General features: G+C 39.6%; 2 protein-coding genes across 5 annotated transcripts in view; one reads left to right on the plus strand and one right to left on the minus strand.

The window, feature by feature from the left end:
• Positions 1-7,104, plus strand: LOC101746228 (uncharacterized). The gene is made up of 3 exons (XM_004922223.5): positions 1-154; positions 3,308-5,851; positions 6,977-7,104. Exon 2 carries the CDS (start codon positions 3,592-3,594, stop codon positions 5,848-5,850), a length of 2,259 nt encoding a protein of 752 aa, XP_004922280.1. The 5' UTR covers positions 1-154; positions 3,308-3,591; the 3' UTR covers position 5,851; positions 6,977-7,104.
• A 1,337-nt stretch (positions 7,105-8,441) lies between these two features.
• Positions 8,442-25,915, minus strand: part of LOC101736082 (mucin-12) — a 37,127-nt gene continuing 19,653 nt past the window's right edge. Inside the window, exons 17-28 of one of the 4 annotated variants that reach the window (XM_062671017.1) lie at positions 25,144-25,287; positions 24,442-24,540; positions 23,234-23,281; positions 22,042-22,182; positions 21,354-21,398; positions 20,750-20,797; positions 20,243-20,290; positions 18,315-18,362; positions 16,814-17,341; positions 16,599-16,651; positions 9,893-16,544; positions 8,442-8,739 (exon numbers count right to left, since the gene is read on the minus strand). In XM_062671017.1, coding sequence (XP_062527001.1) covers positions 8,585-8,739; positions 9,893-16,544; positions 16,599-16,651; positions 16,814-17,341; positions 18,315-18,362; positions 20,243-20,290; positions 20,750-20,797; positions 21,354-21,398; positions 22,042-22,182; positions 23,234-23,281; positions 24,442-24,540; positions 25,144-25,287 — 8,009 coding nt within the window. In that variant the 3' untranslated portion in view covers positions 8,442-8,584. Of the gene's footprint in view, positions 8,740-9,892; positions 17,342-18,314; positions 18,363-20,242; positions 20,291-20,749; positions 20,798-21,353; positions 21,399-22,041; positions 22,183-23,233; positions 23,282-24,441; positions 24,541-25,143; positions 25,288-25,915 lie in introns of all 4 variants that reach the window. The other 3 variants (XM_062671016.1, XM_062671015.1, XM_021350004.3) reach the window with 3 other exon arrangements.

Raw genomic sequence — 25,915 nt, forward strand, 5'->3', positions numbered from 1 at the left:
GTCGGACCACACTGAGCACTGCGGAACAATACGTTTACCATGTCTGTCAAACTGCGCCTGTCATGTCGTGAAACTAACATCCTGTCATACCATGCCCGTACATTAAAATTACACCAGCAATCAACATTAAAATGCACAAAATCAAGACAAACAGGTAAATCTATAAAAAAAAATCATTTCGTGTTCATTTTGGTGTAAAATAATATATTTGATATATTTGCTTGATCATTATAACCTCTTTCTTAATGCGTATTGTGATCTATATTAATATTTGTTTTTTTGTTGATATTTATTGATGTACAAAGGATATTAAAGTATAAATTACGTATTAACAGTTTCTATAAGCGTTAACGAATACAATGCTAGGAACTTAGGTCCTTTAATCTAATTTGATAGAATTAAAATAATTAATTAGGTTTAAAGAACTTAAATAAGTTTTAAACAAACTCATTAATTGAATATATCCATTGTTTAAGATACTGGCCATTCTTTAAAATTTATTTTATTATAATTACTATAGCTACAAGGTAGATTAGTTATGGTAATGGAATAAAAAACTTTTTGAAGTTGCAAACATCTGTGTGGGAAATTTCTTGTCCTTCATGGTCTGATATTTGCGTTTGCCAACAGCTCTGTTTAGTAAAAAAAGTTAAAAGTCAACAGCCGCTTATCTTTCAATGGATAATGGATATCTTTACTGTTATTGTATTTACAGACTATGACATGAAGTATCAGTATAGATCATTACTGTTTCGTTTGTTTTAATCTATAACTCCGGTCGACAAGAGAGGTTGTATTTTGTTCATCATAATATATCATGTTCAGTGTCTTTTCTCATGTTCATGATAATTGAACTTCTAACTAATCTACTTAATAAGTAAGCACTGATGTCCATTTAGGATACGTTAACATTTACAACATTTATTCATAAGTCATTGATATCTTGTAGATGTCATGTCCATCAAACATGCAAGCACAGTTGATTTTCATTAAACTTCTAGAACACTATTCTAAGGCCCCATTCATATGTGGTTCACATTATTTTGCTGCAACAGTTAAGTTTTCGTTAGCTATATGTGGGAACGTATCTTGTGCACAATCTTATCTAATATCTTGACTCATATGCGCCCAGTGTGGGCAGATAAGTTTTTGCACTATAATTTCTATGCATACAATCGTCCAGCATAATCTGAAAATTTCATTTTCCAAAATATGTGGTGCAATACTAGGAGCTTACGAAACTGCTAAGACTCATAATGAAACATTGATTAAAATTGAAAATTGATTTGTAATATTTTAAGCAAATAAAACATCCCAAAGTGAAATAAATGTTCCTCCTCAAACCGGAGCTATTTCATTATATGTAGTTGTTAATTTTTTGTTGTTAAGTGTTTACCGGAGCTCTTACAGTACAACTTAAACCTACCTCGAGATTTGAGTTCTAAGGTCTCAGTTTTTACAGTACAATGGCTGCCCCATCCTTCAAACAAAAAGGCATTGCTTCTTCACAGGTGAAATAGGCAGGGTGGTGGTAACTACCATGCGGACTCACAAAACGTCCTACCACCAGTGAATTGTTCTTTGTATTTAGTCATTAATTCATTCAGAATTTTGTTCTTATCATTTGAGCCTGCCACATGAATTACAGATGTGGCCTTGCTCACATATAAATTTACAAATAAGATACAAACTAACATGAAATAAACATTTTCAATAAATTATCCGGACAGACTGAAGGATAGAATAATGACTTATTCAATAGGTAATTTTCCCGTTGAATGAAGAAAAATTGTTGTTTCGTAAAGGGTTTTTGTTATAGTATTCGTGCCAATTTTATGTATTATACATATATTTCAAAATAATCCATGAAGGTAATTGATAATGCTGCTATAGTATAAATTGGTACGCCGTACGTAGTTTAAACTCTAAAAGACACACACTTCAATAGCAAACCAAACTAATAATTAATTTAATCTTTTTTTGTTATCCTGTCATTACTGGTCAGCATATTAGAGTTAGGCTATAAAATAATTATATTGTAATTGGTTCTTGATGGTTGTTTCTTAATGAATTTACAAGTTACAAATTAACTTAATTTAACATTACCGTATGTGAGCCACACCCAATGATGTTATATAGAAACTAACTAGATGCAGTGCAGCGTTTAGGGTAAAGCCAGTTAATACATTGATCAAATGTAGGTTCATTGATGCTCCTTACTGCTGAAAATAAAAATGCTTTTCTAACAGGCTTTTATTAGTTCACTTATCGTATGTTTGTTTGTAACTGAATCCTTAAAGGTAATTTTCAACGAATTGAAAACATCAGATTAGCTCTTTTTTTTCTACCTATCCTGTTTACCTTGAGAGGCTATTTCAGCTTCTCCCTGACGTGTGTAGGTGAGTTCACGGGGCTCAAACCGGGAGTGACGCTAACACTGGCCTTAGCAAGAGTAGTGCTTCGCCGAATCTACCACCGGATCGGAAACGCGACCCACTGAGAAGATCCAGCAAGAAACTCAGTGGGCTGTGTCTGTGGGTTAATTACTCGTCGAGCCCTTCGTCGCAAGCGACGGGTTCGGCAAGAACGGTGACCGGTGCTTGAGGTACCTAAATGCACCGTTAATGGATCGGTTTTGCTATTTAAGCATTTTTTGTGTTGTTTTAAAAACTATATATTTTGTCAATTCTATAGGACGCAGCGTTTAAATAATGACTAATATAGTACATTACAAGGAAATATATTTATGGCTGTTTATCAATTTATTTGTTTTCAAAGGGTCACCTGTAGGGGATCAATTAGTAAACTCAAGTTGATTTGTTTTGAAAAGAAATTATAAGCATGCCTTTAAAGAGTACCGAAGAAGCCAATTGGCTTATACCTTGAACCAGGCCGTGCTTATACTGAAGGTAGGGCGTCGCGTGAGCTCCCCGGATAGGTAACCACTGTACTATATTACTGTGATTTCAAAGTCAAGTCTCAAGTTGGGTGACGGCATTTGCGTTGTTGATGTCTATGGGCTCTGTTAATTACTTAACGACAGATGAACCGTTCGTTCCATCGGATCCCTATTTATTCAGTAATGGTGGAAAATATCCACCGCATTACGGGAAGACCTAAAGACATTCCGTCTTAAAAGAGTAGGATAATAGTGTTTACAATGCAATTGAATGCAACACATGCTCAAAAGGAATCTTCAACTACAGGAAAACGCATCTAGTTTCGCATTTCATTACCCAAATTGTAGAATACGCAAATAGTGATACATAAAATAAATCAACTTATATAAAATATTCTTTTGTTACAGATCTTGAGATGCAATTATATTTTTATTTTTTTCTTTCTTAAAAACCTTATTGTTTTTTTTTATTCACGGAATCATTGACAAATCTCATTTTTGGGAGTTTACTTAATTATTTCAAAATTATTTTGGACATTTTGGAGTTTGTACGGGCACTCAACATCAGACAGTTCCACCCTCAAACACAACACAAGCGGAGGGGCAGACTGAATCTTGGCACTACCAAGAAAGTCGCAGAATTCACAGCAGATTAGTTTTATTTTGACTGCAACTATTAATTTCGCGTTGAAATGGCCGAGAACGTTGAGGACATCACAAAGAACATATCTGAGCTAACCGTGCTATCGTTTCGGAAGCTTGATGACGTCAAAAAGCTGGCAAAACACTTTACTAAGATCATCAATCATCCTATAACAGAACAAAGTCCAAGCATTCAACGTTACCTAAAGAACTTACAGGAAACGCACAAGAGGATAATTTTCCAAAAACGCGACAGCGTCGAAGTTGAATACATTTTTACGACTGAGAAGAAAAGTAGCCTGCAACGGCAGAGGTTTAACAGTCTACCGGTGAGCGAAGTTCCCGAATTGCTGAAAAACGAATTCATAGCTGTCGAAAACGCGAGACAAGTTCACATATGCACAGACTGTGACGTCGAGATAGAGTTAAACGATGAAGAGCCACTCATGGAATCTTTGCAGAAGCACTTCAATCTTGAAGTGCATCTTCCGAAGTTGAAACGGGAAAGCATCGATGTCGCTGAACCTGTAATACTGCCAAATATGTCGAGAAGACTGTCGGCGCTGGAATGTGGAGAAATGCCAGTATTAAGTCTAGAACAACTAAGACTCCGGAATCCCGTGGAAAAGTTGGATCGTAATCTCTGCAGCAAATTAACTAACATGCTGCTAAAAGTGCTGCCGGATACCTCGGAAGCAAGCATCGCCGAAGCACTGAAGATTTACCAGGAAACATACGACAAGCTATGCCAGGACGTCTCGAATATAGATTTTACAAATCAAACCAGCTCCGTAGCTCCCATCATAATGAGTATTCGTGACAACGTCTATCAGAATTTTTCGGCCGATGCAAACAAAAACACAGACAACGATGAAAATGAGCAATCGCCAGAGAAACCTAAAGCTCAGACAAAGAAATACAGGTATTACGGACCGATCGAAGCTTCTATTGTGAAATTACTGTTGAATCACAAATTAGTGTCGTTGGTTGATGACCGCACCGGGAAGCTAGCATTCTTCTGCATCGCCTGCGAGTACTACACGCTCAGATTCCACTACGATAGCGTTCTCAGTCACGTGTTCAGCGAAACTCACGTCCACAACCTGTCCTGTATTATGCAATCCGACAAGCACATCCCGTTTTTAATGAGCGAAACCACAATTGAGAGCATCAAAGAAATGAACGCGAAATTCCTTTCCGGTCATAACATCACAGCCACCGCATCCGGACTTAACTGCCGGCTCTGCAAACAAAACATAGAGACCGCCGAAGCGACCATACTCCACTTATTAGACGAGAAACACTTAGCCATGCTCTCAGACGATTTGTACTTAAAAATGAAAGCGACGAGCCCGAACGGGCAAATTCCTGAAGAATGGGGACCAAAGGACTTGAGCTGGTCCAAGTATTTGGCCAGCGTGGGCAAACCGGTTAACAACCGCGACCACGTTATCATAGAGAACTTTATTAAACCTTCCGGGAAAGTAGGCAATTTCTGCACCTGCTGCGATATGACGCTGAAAGGGCCCCGACAGGTCCTGTTCAACCATATCCGTCAGAAGAAGCACCTTCGTAACGCGGCACCAAAGAAGCTCGCCCTCCTCTACAAAAACTACTGCCGCCCCTCCGAGTACTACGCGTCGTTCGGTAACTTTTACATTTGTTCGATTTGCCCCGAATACGTGGCGGTGCCTTCGTTCGCGAACATCGTCGAACATTTCGAAAGCAACGAACACATGGAGACCGTAGCCAAACTTCTCCGTCTGGCCGTGAACAACGAAGTCGACAAACAATTTGCGGCACTGAATAAAATCGAAGATCTGAAATGCGTTTATTGCAACTTCGATTTTCGGGATAACCGTGAGGCCGTCAAACATGCGCTTTCTAATGTGTACCACCAGAGCGCCGTCGCGGAGACGAAGCTGAACGCGAACAGAGCGGATATCATAAGCGTTTACATGAAGGGAAATTACATCTTGCACAGCGAAGGAGCGTCCTTTACGTGCGTCAATTGCAATGGCGTATTCAATTCGATTCGGTCGCTTTTGATGCATTTAGTGCACGCCGAGCACTTTGCTTACAGACCGCCGGCGGAGTGCACCTTCCGTTATTATCTCGAATTAAAACACAACATTAACATGCTGGCGAAAAACAAATACGTTTATTACTCGTTTGGGAGGTTCAAATGTGGCGTTTGCGACGCGGACATCGAGGAGGGTGAGAACGCGAAACGACATGTCCTATCGCCGAAGCATAGAGAGAATATGGGTGCCACATACATCAATGAGGACGCGTCTGCCGTCGAGTAAGGTCAGTGTTGATGTGAACCATTTTCTTTTTAATTTCTCATCCGAAAACGGATCCAGCGTATCTTTTACAGATCCTTCTTGGTGATCCAAATCTATTTTTTTGTATGTGTCTTTGTATGCAGACGAGGAAATGGCCCATCTGATGGTAAGTAGTCACCGTCGTTCATGTACATCGGCAATGCCAGGGGCATAGCTAAACCGATGCCTGCAGCAAGAAGCAAAGTCCGTCATTTTGATTAATTATCTTAGTTGTAAATCCATATATGTATTATATTGTTGTTTAATAAGTTGAAAAATGTGTTTGTTTGTCCTTCTTTCATGTCGTAATTAAGCAACAGATTGACATGTTTTTTTTAAATGGCAGTAGTAGGTCAGGAGAGGCAGTAGTAGATCCCGAGACGTCTATTCCCGCGGAAAACTGCACTGACCCTTTTCCTTAATGATGCAGGCGAAGCCGCGGGTAACAGCTAGTGGTTAATAAACCACAATTTACACGTTTAAACCTAAAGTATGGAGGATAGAGCATCATCTCAGTGTATTAAAAAGTGTCCGCAGAAAAAGAGCTAATTAAGGTGGCGCCACTGTAGCAAGTGGAAAGATTTAAAAAACAGCGCCATAAACTATTAGAGTAGGACACGAAATTACGAAGGAAAGGAACACTTCCTACGTAAATATGTAGAAATAAAAATAAATACTTGGGATTTAAAATACTACATATTTTTTAACTAAACAAGTCAAGAAAAATATTAAATTTTTCGACCCAGCACACTTCGCTCTGCTATATTGAGCAGCAACATGGCTATATTCATAATATCATTTCCAGTTCCTACACTAGCGCTATTTTTGTGAGTTTCCCAACAATAACTTGCTGTTTACAGATGGACACTTTTTCAACTTTTTTTTTGCATTTAATGTTTCGGATTGTTTCTTTTGTTCGTGTACAATAAAGAATACTCTCTCTCTCTCTCTCTTTCTGGTCCCTTAAACACGATGGTGCTCCTTACTTCTTTCTACCCTCCATAACTTGAAGTAAGAACAAAGTAATTGACATGACTATACAGCCAAGATTCCCCGCGTAGAAGTTATGCCAATGTTAGATTAAAAAAATCCTTTTTTTTTTTTTCAGATGCTAAACAAATTCTGTGGAGGTCATAAATAAAAGATTAAGTTTTTTTTTTCCTCTTTATTATATACAATATGTAAAGGAGAAATCATAGACGTTTTACATGTTTTAAATAAATAAATGAAATGGTTTCTGCGGTTGTTTTATTTGACCGTAAGCTGTATTCGCTGCTAACACCCGATGTACCTCAAAGGTCCGTTCTTTTTGAATAGACATGTTAATGACACGCTTTTATTAGTTCAGCTTAGGTATAGTATACATGTGTTTGTTCGTAACGGAACAGACTTAAAAACATCCGATTAATTTGAAAATTTGTACACGCCTTAAGAACCAATGACGCTACAATCATTTTTTATCTTCGCTCTAATACCCTGACCGGTAATTGACAAGATGATAAAAAAGATGAAATTAATTGTTGGTTCGGTTTTCAATATTTAAGCGTGTTTTTTTTTTTGTTTTAGGGTGGGATTTAAGCTAATTTTCAGTGGTGACTTTTCGTTCATTCTACAATTAATGTTGTCTATAGCTAATTAACTTTGCAAATAGAGAGTGGCTGAACAAATCACGGGCTGACGTTCCGAGCCTCAAAGAGCCATGAACGAATAATTGTCCACTATAGGTACCAACAGGTTGTATTAACTGAAATAGTACTGGTTAATTTATTCCATAGATGAGTGGACGAGATCACAGCTCATCTGGTGTTAAGTGGTTACCGGACCCATAGACATCTATGACGTAAATGCCGTCACCCACTGAGATATGCGTTCTAAGGCCTCATTATAGTTATAACGGCTGCCCCACCCTTCAAACCGAAAAGCATTACTGTTTTCCGTGAAGAATGATTTTTGGGATAAAAGGTGGCCTATGTACATACCTAATACTATCACTCACATGTCCATCTGCTGAAACTGCGGATAGGAGTTGATTTGTACATACAAACCAAAGTTATAGTTCCTAGCTACCTTCAAATTCGCTTAAGGGTCTAAACCCATAGAAGTCAAAGGTCTTTGTGGCACTTGATGTTGGAATAAACTTATCTGTGATGGAAAAAAAAGTAATACTTAGGAAGAATATCGCTAGAAAGAAGCTTTGTTATTAGGGCCTAGCCTGTCACCGTAATTACCACCAAATTAACCCACAGACACAGCCCACTGAGTTTCTTGCCGGATCTTCTTAGTGGATCGCGATTCCGATTCGCTGGTAGATTCAGCGAAGCATTTCTCTTGCTAGGGCTATGTTAGCAACGTCTTCGTTAGAGCCCCGTGAGCTCATCTACTCGCTCGGAGGCATAGCCCACTAGGTTAGCAGCTTAGGTAGGAAAGAAAAAGGGTTGATTTATCTAAGTTATGATTATGACACTGATACATAAATTTTACGAAGAAAATGAAAAACAGGTATGTACCTATATTAAGTTATTGCACTATTTACACATTTATAATTAATTTGGGTTTTACGCAAAAAAAAGAACTTTTTAATATCTGCAGGTATTTATTTAAATTCAAAATTTGTTTTATTACAATTTCATTACAATATAATAGTATTCAATTTGCAAATCATAATAACAGGTAGCTTTATATTTAAGACAAAATTAAACATTTTGATTTAAATAACTCAACTGCCAGTGATACCAGCCGGCAAATCTTTTAAAGGAATAAGTTTAGGTGCGCTCGTGTTGTCACAAGTACAGAAACAGTTCTGCCCTTGAGGACCATTTGGCAGAATTAAAACCTTCAGATTCATGCTGGTTTCCAAAGCTTGCATTATTTCTGCAACAAAGAATAACAATACATATTCGAGCCTGTATCAAATGTATCCCTTTCTCCTTACCAAACATGACAAAAAAAAGATTCGTTTTGGCGGGAATCCAATAATCTAAATTACTGTTTTTTTGTGAAATTCAGTGATGAACTATTTATTTTAAATGAAACAAATGATAAAATAATGTAGTTTGCTACATAAATATAAGTGTTTTTTTAACTTGTGTATTAAATGTATTAAAGTGTATTTTAATTGATAATTAACTTTCTTACTGTTTATTTGTTTAATGAATTTTAATGATATGTGATTTATTGGTGATGTTTATTTTACATGTGAGATGCAAAAAAATCCGAGTGATGATTATAGGTACGTTTGTTCTTCTTTGTTCTATGTATTATATTAATAATTGTTTATTCGAAAACCCTGAGTACCAAACATTACCCATATTATAACATGGTTAAATAATCACTTTGTATGTGTGTGTGTGTGTGTGTGTGTGTGTGTGTGTGTTTATTTGAGTTTGCTGATTGTAAATTGTCTACATAAATATGCGGATAATAAAAATTTTCGTGTTTCACGAAATATCATCTATATCTATACTAATATTATACAGAGGAAAGATTTGTTTGTTTGTTTGTTTCGAATAGGCTCCGAAACTACTGGACCGATTTGAAAAATTCTTTTTCCATTAGAAGCCGACATTGTCCCTGGTGAACATAGGCTACTTTTTTTTTTTTTTTTTTTATTTATTTTTTTGTTTTCATTTGTGTTTTAATGTTTCCGAAGCGAAGCGAGGGCGGGTCGCTATACAAAATAAATTTATAGTCTTAATAAAAAGTCGATGTTATTCTTCCATAATCGATTTGTATGTTACGTTTTTTTGCATAAATATTACTATGATGAGATATCAATTACAACAATATTTTCTCTTGGAATTGATCTAGACATCAAAATTCATATAGAGTAGTAAAAAGCAGATATGAATAGTATGAAATTATTGTCATCACCGTATGTGTTTCCCGAGTGCTATGGCATCTCTTTCGGTGCAGTAGATAACGTCTTAACTGTGACTTCCAGCTGTCTTGAAAGACACTGACCAATCATCATCAGACGATCAGATGATCATCAAACTAAAGTTCGCTACGATTGAAAACTACTAACCTTTCTTGCCTTGATTCAAGGCCAATTTGCCTCCAGTACCAGGCGGGGTAGGCTGCAAGTCAGTCGCCGGCTCCTTCTGCCCAGGTCCTGCAGGCGGCTTATTGCAAGGCACTGTCCTATTAGGTTCAGTGCTAGATCCATCTGCATGTTCATTTTTCTCGGTTTGCGGAGTACATTTATCTTTGTTTATTTCTGGTGTAGTCGGTACTGTTTTTATGTTCGATTTGGGAGTTGCGGTTTCTGCAGGGTTTGTTTTAGTTGGTGCTGTAGATGATTCTGGAACAGATCGGGTGGTCTGATATACATTCGTTGCTTCAAGTGGTTTAGTTGTAGATGCCTCTTGTTTTGTCGTTGTCAATTCCAGGTTAGATTTTGGATTTTTAGGAGTGTTTTCTGTCGTTACTGTTACTACAGGAACGATCGGTTCTTGTTCGGTTCTTCTAGCTTGCGAAGGTTTAGGGGTTTGCGTTACTTCATGTGGTGTTTGAGGTTCTTCGCCTGTCACGGGCCCAATCGGTTTCACCGGTTTCTCTGGTAAATGAACTACCTCCGATTCTTTTGGTGGAACGACTTCTTCTGGTTCTCGTGATTGTGTAAATTCTGTTGTAAATCCGGATGTAGACTTCGGTGTCGTTTCTGTTGTTATAATGTATTCAGAAGGTGTTATTTCTGTATTTTGTTCCATTACATTAGTTACGGATGTTGCGATATTACTCGGTCCTTTTTCTGTCGTCTTCATTTGTGAATCGGATTCAAGTTTTGACCCCGGTTTTAGCGGTTTCTGCGTTATTTCTGGTTCTAATGTTTGCGACGTCGCTTCTAATTCATTTTCTGCCATTGATGTTTCATATTCTCTTGGTTGCTTTGTTAATTCCTGTTGTTCAGGTTGTAATGTCGTACCAGACTCTCTCGGTTGCTCGGTAGTTTCTTGTTGTCCTGGTTGCACCGTTTTTTCATATTCTCTTGATTTCTCTGTTGTTTCTTGTTGTTCTGATTGCAACGTTGTTTCATATTCTCGTGGTTGATCGGTAGTTACTTGTTGTTCTTGTTGTGACGTTGTATCATTTTCTCTTGGTTGCTTCGTTGTTTCTTGTTGTTCTGGCTGCAACGTTGTTACAGATTGTCTTGGTTGCTCGGTTCTTTCCTGTTGTTCTGGTTGCACCGTTGTTTTATATTCTCTTGATTTCTCTGTTGTTTCTTGTTGTTCTGATTGCAACGTTGTTTCATATTCTCGTGGTTGATCGGTAGTTACTTGTTGTTCTGGTTGCAACGTTGTTTCATTTTCTCTTAGCTGCTTCGTTGTTTCTTGTTGTTCTGGCTGCAACGTTGTTAAAGATTCTCTTGGTTGCTCGGTTCTTTCCTGTTGTTCTGGTTGCACCGTTGTTTCATATTCTCTTGATTTCTCTGTTGTTTCTTGTTGTTCTGGTTGCAACGTTGTTTCATATTCTCGTGGTTGGTCGGTAGTTTCTTGTTGTTTTGGTTGTAACGTTGTTTCATATTCTCTTGATTGCTCTGTTGTTTCTTGTTGTTCTGGTTGCAACGTTGTTTCATATTGTCGTGGTCGATCGGTAGTTTCTTGTTGTTCTGATTGCAACGTTGTTTCATATTCTCGTGGTTGGTCGGTAGTTTCTTGTTGTTTTTGTTGTAACGTTGTATCAGACTCTCTTGGTTGGTCAGTTCTGTCCTGTTGTTCTGGTTGCAACGTTGTTTCATATTTTCTTGATTGCTCTGTTGTTTCTTGTTGTTCTGGTTGCAACGTTGTTTCATATTGTCGTGGTCGATCGGTAGTTACTTGTTGTTCTGGTTGCAACGTTGTTTCATATTCTCGTGGTTGGTCGGTAGTTTCTTGTTGTTTTGGTTGCAAAGTTGTATCAGATTCTCGTGGTTGTTGCGTGGTTTCTTGTAATTCTGATTGCAGCGTTGTATCAGACTCTCTTGGTTGGTCAGTTCTGTCGTGTTGTTCTGGTTGCAACGTTGTTTCGAATTCTCGAGATCGCTCGGTAGTTACTTGTTGTTCTGGTTGCACCGTTGTTTCATTTTCTCTTGATTTCTCTGTTGTTTCTTGTTGTTCTGATTGCACCGTTGTTTCATATTCGCTTGATTTCTCTGTTGTTTCTTGTTGTTCTGATTGCAACGTTGTTTCATATTCTCGTGGTTGATCGGTAGTTTCTTGTTGTTTTGGTTGCAAAGTTGTATCAGATTCTCGCGGCTGTTCCGTGGTTTCTTGTAGTTCTGATTGCAGCGTTGTATCAGACTCTCTTGGTTGGTCAGTTCTGTCCTGTTGTTCTGGTTGCAACGTTGTTTCGGATTCTCGAGATCGCTCGGTAGTTACTTGTTGTTCTGGTTGCACCGTTGTTTCATTTTCTCTTGATTTCTCTGTTGTTTCTTGTTGTTCTGATTGCACCGTTGTTTCATATTCGCTTGAATTCTCTGTTGTTTCTTGTTGTTCTGATTGCAACGTTGTTTCATATTCTCGTGGTTGATCGGTAGTTACTTGTTGTTCTGGTTGCAACGTTGTTTCATTTTCTCTTAGCTGCTTCGTTGTTTCTTGTTGCTCTGGCTGCAACGTTGATTCATATTCTCGTGGTTGATCGGTAGTTACTTGTTGTTCTGGTTGCAACGTTGTTTCATATTCTCGTGGTTGGTTGGTAGTTTCTTGTTGTTTTGGTTGCAAAGTTGTATCAGATTCTCGTGGTTGTTCCGTGGTTTCTTGTTGTTCTGGTTGCAACGTTGTTTCATTTTCTCTTAGCTGCTTCGTTGTTTCTTGTTGTTCTGGTTGCAACGTTGTTTCATATTGTCGTGGTCGATCGGTAGTTACTTGTTGTTCTGGTTGCAACGTTGTTTCATATTCTCGTGGTTGATCGGTAGTTTCTTGTTGTTCTGGTTGCAACGTTGTTTCATATTCTCGTGGTTGGTCGGTAGTTTCTTGTTGTTTTGGTTGTAACGTTGTATCAGACTCTCTTGGTTGGTCAGTTCTGTCCTGTTGTTCTGGTTGCAACGTTGTTTCATATTCTCTTGATTGCTCTGTTGTTTCTTGTTGTTCTGGTTGCAACGTTGTTTCATATTGTCGTGGTCGATCGGTAGTTACTTGTTGTTCTGGTTGCAACGTTGTTTCATATTCTCGTGGTTGGTAGGTAGTTTCTTGTTGTTTTGGTTGCAAAGTTGTATCAGATTCTCGTGGTTGTTGCGTGGTTTCTTGTAATTCTGATTGCAGCGTTGTATCAGACTCTCTTGGTTGGTCAGTTCTGTCGTGTTGTTCTGGTTGCAACGTTGTTTCGGATTCTCGAGATCGCTCGGTAGTTACTTGTTGTTCTGGTTGCACCGTTGTTTCATTTTCTCTTGATTTCTCTGTTGTTTCTTGTTGTTCTGATTGCACCGTTGTTTCATATTCGCTTGATTTCTCTGTTGTTTCTTGTTGTTCTGATTGCAACGTTGTTTCATATTCTCGTGGTTGATCGGTAGTTACTTGTTGTTCTGGTTGCAACGTTGTTTCATTTTCTCTTAGCTGCTTCGTTGTTTCTTGTTGTTCTGGCTGCAACGTTGTTAAAGATTCTCTTGATTGCTCGGTTCTTTCCTGTTGTTCTGGTTGCACCGTTGTTTCATATTCTCTTGATTTCTCTGTTGTTTCTTGTTGTTCTGATTGCAACGTTGTTTCATATTCTCGTGGTTGATCGGTAGTTACTTGTTGTTCTGGTTGCAACGTTGTTTCATTTTCTCTTAGCTGCTTCGTTGTTTCTTGTTGTTCTGGCTGCAACGTTGTTAAAGATTCTCTTGATTGCTCGGTTCTTTCCTGTTGTTCTGGTTGCACCGTTGTTTCATATTCTCTTGATTTCTCTGTTGTTTCTTGTTGTTCTGATTGCAACGTTGTTTCATATTCTCGTGGTTGATCGGTAGTTACTTGTTGTTCTGGTTGCAACGTTGTTTCATTTTCTCTTAGCTGCTTCGTTGTTTCTTGTTGTTCTGGCTGCAACGTTGTTAAAGATTCTCTTGGTTGCTCGGTTCTTTTCTGTTGTTCTGGTTGCACCGTTGTTTCATATTCTCTTGATTTCTCTGTTGTTTCTTGTTGTTCTGGTTGCAACGTTGTTTCATATTCTCGTGGTTGGTCGGTAGTTTCTTGTTGTTTTGATTGCAACGTCGTTTCATATTCTCGTGGTTGATCGGTAGTTACTTGTTGTTCTGGTTGCAACGTTGTTTCATTTTCTCTTAGCTGCTTCGTAGTTTCTTGTTGTTCTGGCTGCAACGTTGTTAAAGATTCTCTTGGTTGCTCGGTTCTTTCCTGTTGTTCTGGTTGCACCGTTGTTTCATATTCTCGTGGTTGATCGGTAGTTACTTGTTGTTCTGGTTGCAACGTTGTTTCATATTCTCGTGGTTGGTTGGTAGTTTCTTGTTGTTTTGGTTGCAAAGTTGTATCAGATTCTCGTGGTTGTTCCGTGGTTTCTTGTTGTTCTGGTTGCAACGTTGTTTCATTTTCTCTTAGCTGCTTCGTTGTTTCTTGTTGTTCTGGTTGCAACGTTGTTTCATATTGTCGTGGTCGATCGGTAGTTACTTGTTGTTCTGGTTGCACCGTTGTTTCATATTCTCGTGGTTGATCGGTAGTTACTTGTTGTTCTGGTTGCAACGTTGTTTCATATTCTCGTGGTTGGTTGGTAGTTTCTTGTTGTTTTGGTTGCAAAGTTGTATCAGATTCTCGTGGTTGTTCCGTGGTTTCTTGTTGTTCTGGTTGCAACGTTGTTTCATTTTCTCTTAGCTGCTTCGTTGTTTCTTGTTGTTCTGGTTGCAACGTTGTTTCATATTGTCGTGGTCGATCGGTAGTTACTTGTTGTTCTGGTTGCAAAGTTGTATCAGATTCTCGTGGTTGTTGCGTGGTTTCTTGTAATTCTGATTGCACCGTTGTTTCATATTCTCTTGATTGCTCTGTTGTTTCTTGTTGTTCTGGTTGCACCGTTGTTTCATTTTCTCTTAGCTGCTTCGTTGTTTCTTGTTGTTCTGGTTGCAACGTTGTTTCATATTGTCGTGGTCGATCGGTAGTTACTTGTTGTTCTGGTTGCATCGTTGTTTCATATTCTCGTGGTTGGTCGGTAGTTTCTTGTTGTTTTGGTTGCAAAGTTGTATCAGATTCTCGTGGTTGTTGCGTGGTTTCTTGTAATTCTGATTGCAGCGTTGTATCAGACTCTCTTGGTTGGTCAGTTCTGTCGTGTTGTTCTGGTTGCAACGTTGTTTCGAATTCTCGAGATCGCTCGGTAGTTACTTGTTGTTCTGGTTGCAACGTTGTTTCATATTCTCTTGATTTCCCTGTTGTTTCTTGTTGTTCTGATTGCAACGTTGTTTCATATTCTCGTGGTTGATCGGTAGTTTCTTGTTGTTTTGGTTGCAAAGTTGTATCAGATTCTCGCGGTTGTTCCGTGGTTTCTTGTAGTTCTGATTGCAGCGTTGTATCAGACTCTCTTGGTTGGTCAGTTCTGTCCTGTTGTTCTGGTTGCAACGTTGTTTCGGATTCTCGAGATCGCTCGGTAGTTACTTGTTGTTCTGGTTGCACCGTTGTTTCATTTTCTCTTGATTTCTCTGTTGTTTCTTGTTGTTCTGATTGCACTATTGTTTCATATTCGCTTGATTTCTCTGTTGTTTCTTGTTGTTCTGATTGCAACGTTGTTTCATATTCTCGTGGTTGATCGGTAGTTACTTGTTGTTCTGGTTGCAACGTTGTTTCATTTTCTCTTAGCTGCTTCGTTGTTTCTTGTTGCTCTGGCTGCAACGTTGATTCATATTCTCGTGGTTGATCGGTAGTTACTTGTTGTTCTGGTTGCAACGTTGTTTCATATTCTCGTGGTTGGTTGGTAGTTTCTTGTTGTTTTGGTTGCAAAGTTGTATCAGATTCTCGTGGTTGTTCCGTGGTTTCTTGTTGTTCTGGTTGCAACGTTGTTTCATTTTCTCTTAGCTGCTTCGTTGTTTCTTGTTGTTCTGGTTGCAACGTTGTTTCATATTCTCTTGATTGCTCTGTTGTTTCTTGTTGTTCTGGTTGCAACATTGTTTCATATTCTCGTGGTTGGTCGGTAGTTTCTTGTTGTTTTGGTCGCAAAGTTGTATCAGATTCTCGTGGTTGTTCCGTAGTTTCTTGTAGTTCTGATTGCAACGTTGTATCAGACTCTCTTGGTTGGTCAGTTCTGTCCTGTTGTTCTGGTTGCAACGTTGTTTCGGATTCTCGAGATCGCTCGGTAGTTACTTGTTGTTCTGGTTGCAACGTTGTTTCATTTTCTCTTAGCTGCTTCGTTGTTTCTTGTTGCTCTGGCTGCAACGTTGATTCATATTCTCGTGGTTGCTCGGTTCTTTCCTGTTGTTCTGGTTGCACCGTTGTTTCATATTCTCTTGATTGCTTCGTTGTTTCTTGTTGGTCTGGCTGCAACGTTGTTACAGATTCTCTTGGTTGCTCGGTTCTTTCCTGTTGTTCTGGTTGCACCGTTGTTTCATATTCTCTTGATTGTTCTGTTGTTTCTTGTTGTTCTGGTTGCAACGTTGTTTCATATTCTCGTGGTTGATCGGTAGTTACTTGTTGTTTTGGTTGTAACGTCGTATCAGATTCTCGTGGTTGTTCCGTGGTTTCTTGTGGTTCTGGCTGCAACGTTGTATCAGACTCTCTTGGTTGGTCAGTTCTGTCCTGTTGTTCTGGTTGCAACGTTGTTTCGGATTCTCGTGACCGCTCGGTAGTTACTTGTTGTTCTGGTTGCAACGTTGTTTCGGATTCTCGTGATCGCTCGGTAGTTACTTGTTGTTCTGGTTGTAATGTTGTTTCATTTTCTCTTGGCTGCTTCGTTGTTTCTTGTTGGTCTGGCTGCAGTGTTGTTACAGATTCTCTTGGTTGCTCGGTTCTTTCCTGTTGTTCTGGTTGCACCGTTTTATCATCATCTCTTGATTGCTCTGTTGTTTCTTGTTGTTCTGGTTGCAACGTTGTATCAGACTCAATTGGTCGCTCGGTAGTTTCTTGTTGCATCGTTGTTTCGCATTCACTTGATTGCTCTGTTGTTCCCTGTTGTTCTGGTTGCACCGTTGTTTCAGATTCTCTCGGTTGCTCGGTTGTTTTCTGTTGTTCTGGTTGCAACGTTGTATCAGATTCTAGTGGCTGCTTTGTTATTTCCTGTTGTTCGGGTTGCAACTTTGTTTCGGATTCTCTTGTTTGCTCGGTAGCTTCTTGTTCTGACGTTGAGAGCGTTGTTGGCTGTTCTCCCGGTTGCTCGGTGATACCTACTTCGGATCCGTTCGGTGTTGTTAATTGAATCGATTCAGTTTGAGTTTCGGTGATTGCCTCCGTGCTCGTCGTGGTCGGTACCGCTGTCGTTGTTTCGGGCTTTTGCGTTGTGGTCGTGGTGGTCGTGGTTGTAGTGGTTGTAGTAGTTGTAGTGGTCTTTTCTATTCTCGGCCTGTTGTGTTTGATATGATCGATCGCCTTGCGTATGTCTGAGGAAAAATTATATATGCAAATTCAGAAGAGTAAAATGTGTTTGATGGCTTTCAGTTATAGAGACTTTGATCTACTTAACTACTTTACTAACTAACTACTACTTTGACCCACCTAAAGTGGCTTTCGCACGGGTCATCTGAACGGGTCCTATTCATATTCCAAGGACATACGAACGGTTTGATATGGTGTTATTTTATTGTCGTCTATTTCCAATGAAACCTAAGTCCTCCGTCACCACCCAAACAGTAAGGTAGTCGTTTTGTCCATACGTAATCGCCGGTAGCTTCAGTTGCTACGCGCGATTTCGTAGCTGAGCTTACCTGGGGCTAGACCTGGGACGACTCGCTAAGACTCGCCCTAGCAAGCAGCGCTTTGCCAAACCTACCACCGGATTGGAGAAGCAATCCAGAAGATCCGGCGAGAGACTCTGTCGGTTAGGTCTATGGGCTGCACGTCGAATTCGGCGAGTTCGACCAATAACGGTGACCGTTGTTTGGGTGATCCGATAGGACATGTTTAGGGCTAAGGCGTCTTTGCGGTCTTCCGTACCTTGGGTCGGAGAGGTCGCTTGAGGCTTTCTCGAAGAATATGACCTCTAATAGATATTATCCCTACTAATATATAAATGTGAATGTAAGTTTGTTTGTAACGCTTTCACGCGAAAAATACTCAACCGATCATCATGAAACTTTGTACACATATTTTTGGAGGTATTAGAAGTAACATAGGATACTTTTCATTAGGAAAAAAAAAATTTTTTTACGAAAAATTAAAAAAATGTTTGTCAAAAAATCTCAAAATCTAGCTTCTTCAATGCCATCTACCGGTTCAGTAATGAAGTTCCAATCCTGAGTGCTTTAAATGAAGTCGCGGGTAAAATTTAGCGTTATGCCAAAGTAACTATTCCACGCGGACGAAGTCGCGGGCAAAAGCTAGTTCTAAGATAAAAGGAAAGTAAGATTTTCATACCTGGCTGACCTGTAGCTCTTTTCAAGTCCTTTAGCGCGTCTACAAAGTCTGAAACACAATTAGTACGTAGCATCTTTATGTCATATTCATCATATATATCAACATGTTTATATAAAGGAGAAAACACCTGAATTGTAACATTGTCCCTTAAAAGTACATTCACGGTTAAAGAATTTCAAGTTTTTTTTACCTCTCATTATAACTATTATAATTTGCGACTTTTCGAATACGGTTTTTGGAGTTTACTCCTTTAGAATCGATTTACATATATAGGCCCGGGGTATGAAAATTATGGGGACCAAAATCGTACTAGCATGTCACACGAAATGCGTTATGCGCCTGATTGGCTCCTGATTGCGTGATGCGTGCGCGCGCCAATCAAAATCGTACTAGCATGTCACACGAAATGCGTTATGCGCCTGATTGGCTCCTGATTGCGTGATGCGTGCGCGCGCCAATCAGGAGCCAACGCGCGGCCGCGTTATCGCAGGTGACGCCGGGCTGCTGCGCCGGCAGTCCGCCACAAAGCCTCGTACTGATCGCGCGTTTCTCTCATTATTGTATTTTCATATATTTGTTAGTCGTTTGTTTTGTGTCTCGTTAATTTGTTAATAATCTGTAGTGTATCGTGTTGTCGTAATATAGAACTATTTCTCGTATTGTTTCGTTTAATTTTTTATATCCAGTAAACTCCAGTCGTGCGTCGGAGCGGACACACACACTTTTTTTTCTTTTTAGAACGCACGACTGTTCACCCGGAAATAATGTAATGACAAAGATTGAATCGTAAAAGTCATAGTTCGCGACCACTGATGATAACAATGTGTATATAACCGATATTATTGCAAAGGGCTTTAGGTACCTTTTTTGTACCTAAAGGACGTACCTAGGGCGTCTTTGCGGTCTTCCGTAACTTTTTGGAGTTTACTCCTTAAGAATCGATTTACATATATAGGCCCGGGGTATGAAAATTATGGGGACCAAAATCGTACTAGCATGTCACACGAAATGCGTTATGCGCCTGATTGGCTCCTGATTGCGTGATGCGTGCGCGCGCCAATCAGGAGCCAACGCGCGGCCGCGTTATCGCAGGTGACGCCGGGCTGCTGCGCCGGCAGTCCGCCACAAAGCCTCGTACTGATCGCGCGTTTCTCTCATTATTGTATTTTCATATATTTGTTAGTCGTTTGTTTTGTGTCTCGTTAATTTGTTAATAATCTGTAGTGTATCGTGTTGTCGTAATATAGAACTATTTCTCGTATTGTTTCGTTTAATTTTTTATATCCAGTAAACTCCAGTCGTGCGTCGGAGCGGACACACACACTTTTTTTTTTTTATTGCTTACGTGGGTGGACGAACTCACAGCTCACCTGGAGTTAAATGGTTACTGGACCCCATAGATATCCAGAACGTAAATGCGCCACCCACCTTGAGATATAACTTCTAAGGTCTCGAGTATAGTTACAACGGCTGCCCCACCCTTCAAACCGAAACGCATTACTGCTTCACGGCAGAATAGGCAGGGTGGTGGTACCCACCCGCGCGGACTCACAATTGAAATTCTATTCGCGATTGAAATTCTAGTTTAGCATATAATAACAATAATAAAGCCTTTCTATTTCAAGTAAATTTACATAACTTAAAATCTACGTATGTGTTAGTTTTTTTATTTTTATTTTATTATTTGATTCTAATTTAATTTTTAGTATAGTTTTTATCACTTACTTAGTATAGTTAGTAGTTATATTTACTTAATATTATGTAGCTATGTTTAATCTACCGTAACCCCAGATTGGGTAAAGGCCTCCGCCGGTGATGCCCATTTGATTCTGTCTTCAGCTACTTTTTTCCCATTTGCGCCAGCTATTGCTTTAATTTCTGGTTTAGCATAATACGCAACACACAACACAACAAGAAAATTCACTTACTATACGTATCCGTGTACTCTTCTAATAAGATGACGACCTCTTCGAAGACTGTAATAAAAAAAATATGTTTAATAAATGATTAGTTTCATCGAAATTCAAGTTCTACGCTCAAATAAGTAGGATGCGTTTTCTGAAAAATACATGCATTTAATATAATTTGTGCAGCTCACAACAACAAGTAAATTATGTCATATATCGTATTATAAAAAAACACGCGTATATAGCAAGCCGAATTAACAATTAATTTCATTACTTCTTTGATTCAGATGATATTGGTCGGGTCCAGTTTGATACAGAGATATTAGAGCAAAGTGATAAAAAAGTTCTTTGTGCAAATTTTTAAAGTTATTAAGAAGACGTCTTGGAATTGGTGAAAATGTCTTTCAAAGATTTCGTTACATAAAAACATACTGAGCTAAAAAAAACGTTTTGAAAAACATAAAAAAAATCACAAACATTAAAGTATTTAATAAAAAATAAAATAAACACGACAAAAACTGTACTTACAGAATCTTTTGCTGACTGTGATAATCAACTCGAAGAATTTCACGACGTCTGTTAGAGACAAAGATAGTAAAAATTTAAAAGAAACAAATATATATAGGTATGTATGTAGCTTGTTTTTTTCTCCGATTATTCATTGAGCTCATAGCCCATCAAAACAGGGTGAATGTCGCCTTATTTTCTACCTAATCACCTTGAAGGACTATTCTGGCTCCTCCCAGTGGGTGAGCTCACGGCCCTCAATCTGAGAGAATTTCGCCTCAGATAATCTGGCCTTAGCAAGAGCAGTGCTTCGCTGAATCTACCACCGGGTCTAAATCGCGACTCAGTGAGAAGATACGACGAGAAATTCAGCGGCCTGTATCTATGGGTTGAGATTACGTCGAGATTGGTGCTTGGATTGCCTAAAAGTACTGAGAGTGGATCGAGAGGATCCGAGAGAACATATCTGATATGGCGGCGGCTGTTATTCTCTGTCTCTGGCGTAACTACCGCCTGGGTATGTCTTGATGGTAATCCTGAACTTTATAAGTCCGATGCTACTTTAACATGAGCTACGCCTCGTTTCCTTATCTCAATGATTAAGAATAAATAACAAAGAACTCACCCATTTGCGTTATCTCGTGTATCGCTTCGATCACTTCGAAGAAACCTATAAAATTAATATAAGCGTTTTATTATGAGCAATCATAAGAGAACGCTTCTGTTATCGCTGGACGAAAAATATATTTATGTCTTTAAAAAGCTCAATTGTACTTTGTGGGTATCGCCAAAGGGAAAATCTTCCACCGGGCACTTTTTTTTTAGGAACGAAGTATTAGTGTTGGCTCGGAGACCTTTCCAGTTTCACCAGGACAGGTGGGCGAGCAAAAGCTCAGCCAGGAGGGGTGGGATTAGCTAACAGCTGCCCGAGCGCCTCCGAAGGAGACCTAACAACTCAAGAGCAGCTGATTCGGGAAGGAATCTACTACCGAATCGGAATCACAACCCGCTGAGAAGATCCGGCGAGAAACTCAACGGGCTGATGCATGGGTTAGGTTGCGGTTACCAAGATCCCGAAGCCTGCCTCTAGTGCTAGAGTTACAGGCGTCTAATAATATAGTTAGTGGATCGGAAGGACATGTCTAGGGCGTCGATAGTGAGTGACCCCTGGATGAGCTGGAATCGGGGAGTAGTCAGCGGTGACAACGATAAGGCGATTATCATGCCGACCGGGTACCTGCAACTGCGCGATGTGTAATCCTTATCACCGGGTACTGTAGCAATTAGTTCATGTAAAGACAGTTAATACTTACTTCGTTTATTCGATATCTTGGTGAGCAATGCAGCAGCCACAGTCACGTTGGTCGTGCTCGTGATCCTCAGGATCGTCTCCAAGAATATAACGACGTCAACGTTTGTGTATTTAAACACGGTGTCGAAGAAGAAAAATATATCTGCGTCATGAACAAACAAATAGTTGTTATTCAGTAAACTCTGATTTGTGACAGAAAGAGATACATGCAATACAATCGTTATTAGGATTTTTTTATTACTTAAATGGGTGGATGAGCTCACAACCCACTTGGTGTTAAGTGGTTACTGGACCCCATAGACATCTATAACGTAAATGCGCCACCCACCTTGAGATATAAGTTCTAAGGTCTAAAGTATACTTACAACGGCTGCCCCACCCTTCAAACCGAAACGTATCACTGCTTCACGGCAGAAATATGCGGGGTGGTGGTACCTACCCGGGCGGACTCACTAGAGGTCTTACCACCAGATGGATTATTGGTAGTCTGAAGGCATTTTCAGCTTCGTCTGGAGGTATGGGGCTTCTTAACAACTGCCCGAGCTCCTCCAAAGGAGACCTGATGACCTTTGCGAATGCATCTAATACCGAATCGGAATTGCGACATCCTGAGAAGATCCGGCGAGAAACTCAGCGGGCTGATGCTATGGCCCTGCTTTTACATCGAGATCTTTGACGAGTTCGGAGTTCTGAATACGGTTACCAGAACCCTATGACTGTTCCTAGTGCTAAAGCTGTAGGCGTCTAATAACTATGTTATTGGATCGAACGGATCCATAAGGACGTCTCTACGGTGACGGTGACTGGCTCCTTCATGAGCCAGTTTCGGGGAGTAGTTAGCTAAAGCCACGGCGAAGCGGTTATCATGTTATAAATGAATTTCTAGATCTTGGGGCAGAATTTGCTTTTGAATTTTTTTATGTGCAAAGGTTTTTTGTATTCTTTACTTGTTTATGCGGGTAATTCATAAGCAAACACAAATTCTACGGTGTCAATGTAATTCTCCAAAAATACTACAGTAAATATTTGCTTAAGGGAAAATTAGACAGACATAGCAAATATTATTTATATCTCTGAGGCTGAGCCCCGTGATGTCGCTGCCTACACACCCGGTAAAGCCAGAATAGCCCCTTGTGGCTACTGGCAGTAGGTAGGCAGTGAAAATGTCCTATTAAAAATCGTATTTAACTCACCAGTTATAAATGTTACGCTGGACAACACATCCCACGCGGCTTCCACAGCTGTAAAAAGTAAACGTGCTCAGACTAATTCACAATAGGTACCTATCTAATAAATAAACAAACATAAATAAACTCCATTCTTATACTGTATGGGTACAAGGAAAGTGATTAGAAACTCATAAAACTCAAACCCAACCTAGATATCAAGAGCGTACCTAAATGCCGCCACCCACTTTGAGACATGAATCCTAAGTTTATAGTACAACGGCCGCCACACCATTGAACCCGAAACGCATTATTTAATTTCGCCTACCTGTGCTCGCGATTACTGGTAGCCCAGAGGTATTTCTACTTTCACTAGGATAGGTGGGCGAGCAAAGACTCAGCTAGGAGGGGTGGGATTTGCTAGCAGCTGTCCGAGCGCCTCCAAAGGAGACCATACAACTCAAGAGCAGCTGATTCGCAAATGAACAACCAGATCGGAATCGCGAGCCGCTGAGAAGATCCGGCGAGAAACTTAGCTGGCTGATGCATGGGTTAGGTCGCCCGTCGAAATATTTGCGGAGTTCGACGAGTAGGGATACCGGGGTCCGTAAGCCTGCTCGTACCGTTAGAGCTGAATGCATGTAATGCAAGAGTTATTGGATCTGATGTATCTGTAAGGACATGTCTAGGGTGTCGACGGTGACTGGCTCCTGCGTGATCAGGATTCGGGGAGTAGTCAGCGGCGGCAACGATAAGGTTGATTATCATGTCGCATTGCCTTATCGAAGTAACGTTCCGACGCTGACTTCATGTGTTTTGATATCGATTTGAGGCCTAGGTCGTCGTGTAGGTCAACGTTCCTCACGAACCACAGTGCTCCGATGACTGAACTGCAAAAGCGGGATTGTAGGGATTGTAGAGTGTCTATGTGTGTGCGAGCCGCGTGAGCGAACACCGCACTCGCGTAAGTCATGACGGGTCTTATGCAAGTTTTGTAAATTGTCACCTTGTTCCGAAGGGACATTTTACTACGCTTACAGATCATGGGGTAGAGTCTGCCGAGGATAAACGCGGCGCCGTCGCGGACTGATTTTATATGCGGGCGGAATGTCATGGTTGCATCCAGAGTTATGCCGAATGTCCTGATCAACTTGTTATACTTAGCACTATCTTCCATCACAGCACTAGGAAGCATTAACACTAATCGTATACAAGAACGACATTCCTACACTTACATTTAGTTGCAGTAAAAGCTAGCAGCTTCCTGAAGAAATCTATTATGTTCTCATGCCCAGATTTAATTCGGATTTGATTGAGTATTTCCAAAGTTGACACTGAAATTAACAATACAATTCTGTTTATTATTTTTATGATTAATTAATTAATTTATTGCGTAGACACGTGAATTATTGGAGTTAAGGTCTGTTATCTCCCAATCATTCAGTACTTACAATCTTTTACGATTTTACTCATTAATCGCGGAACTCATTAATGAACGTATGTTTCATTAAAAAAAAATTATACCCCTCTGCGGGCTTCGAACACCGGCGCAGCCGCATCGCTCGATACGAATGCCCCGGGCGTCTTATCCGTTAGGCTATGGCGACTTCAAACTTTTAACTTAAGAAATACTAAGATTGAATTAGTCTCGCTTGTTTTAATTATCATTATATTATTTCAGACTGTACTGTAGCACAATACTCAAATGTCGACAAATAACAAACACCCCAATACATTGTCAGAAAATTTAAAAACATTCGAAATGACAGCAAAATTAATTCAATATAATTCAAATAAATAGACAATAATCTAATTAAAAAAAAAAAATGGATATTTCAAAGAAATAGTGGTCGTTTAAACACATTTTAGATTCCGAGTGCCTATTCGCATCCAATATGGAGGAAAATATGGATAATGTGTAAAAAAACATTAACTACTTTGTCTTATTGTGAGTTTGTTGATGACGGTGGCCGCTTCTCTGATGTTCTTGGTCTGCGTCACGTCGAGAAGAGAATTTAAGAAGAACAATGGGTCCTGTGTCTTGCTCATCTTGTTTATATTCTGTGCTACAGTCACGAGACCTATAAAAAAAGAAGATACTAATATAGATCTAATCATAAAATATATAGAATTTTAATATAAATAAAATTAATATAAATCGACTTTGTAATAAACATGGCAAATAAATTTAACAATAGGATCACGAAATTGACCCACAAGTGACGGATCATAAATAAAATATCGAGGGGTGAAAGAAAGAGATTGAGAAGTTCGCATCTTGTGCCTTAGACCAGTGGTGCCCAAACTTTTTTCGACTACGATCCCTTTAGTAGAGAGAAAAAATATTGGTGGCCCCTAGATAGGGAGAGACTGGTGTATTAAGAGATGCCAAATCGCCGGAAAAATATAAAAGTACCCCCAATAATAATCTGGCGTCCCCCACAGGGCACCGACCCCTAATTTGCGTGCTCCATTACCCTAGATGACCTACGGACAAATGTATATGAATCATAGTTCCTTCCAGCTTATTAGCTTATCGTAGAAGTTGTTGGTGCACAAAACATCATATCTCCTTAAAACCCTGGCCTGCGGTAATTGGTCAGCCAGTATAGTGACATCGAAATTTGCTAATAAATGACACTACCCTGAATTTGTTTATTTCAAAAAGGTTTGAAATTACTTATTTTTTTCTTACATATTCTAGTGACC

The sequence above is a fragment of the Bombyx mori genome, chromosome 11 (genome assembly GCF_030269925.1).
Source record: "Bombyx mori chromosome 11, ASM3026992v2".
Lineage (NCBI taxonomy): Eukaryota > Metazoa > Arthropoda > Insecta > Lepidoptera > Bombycidae > Bombyx > Bombyx mori.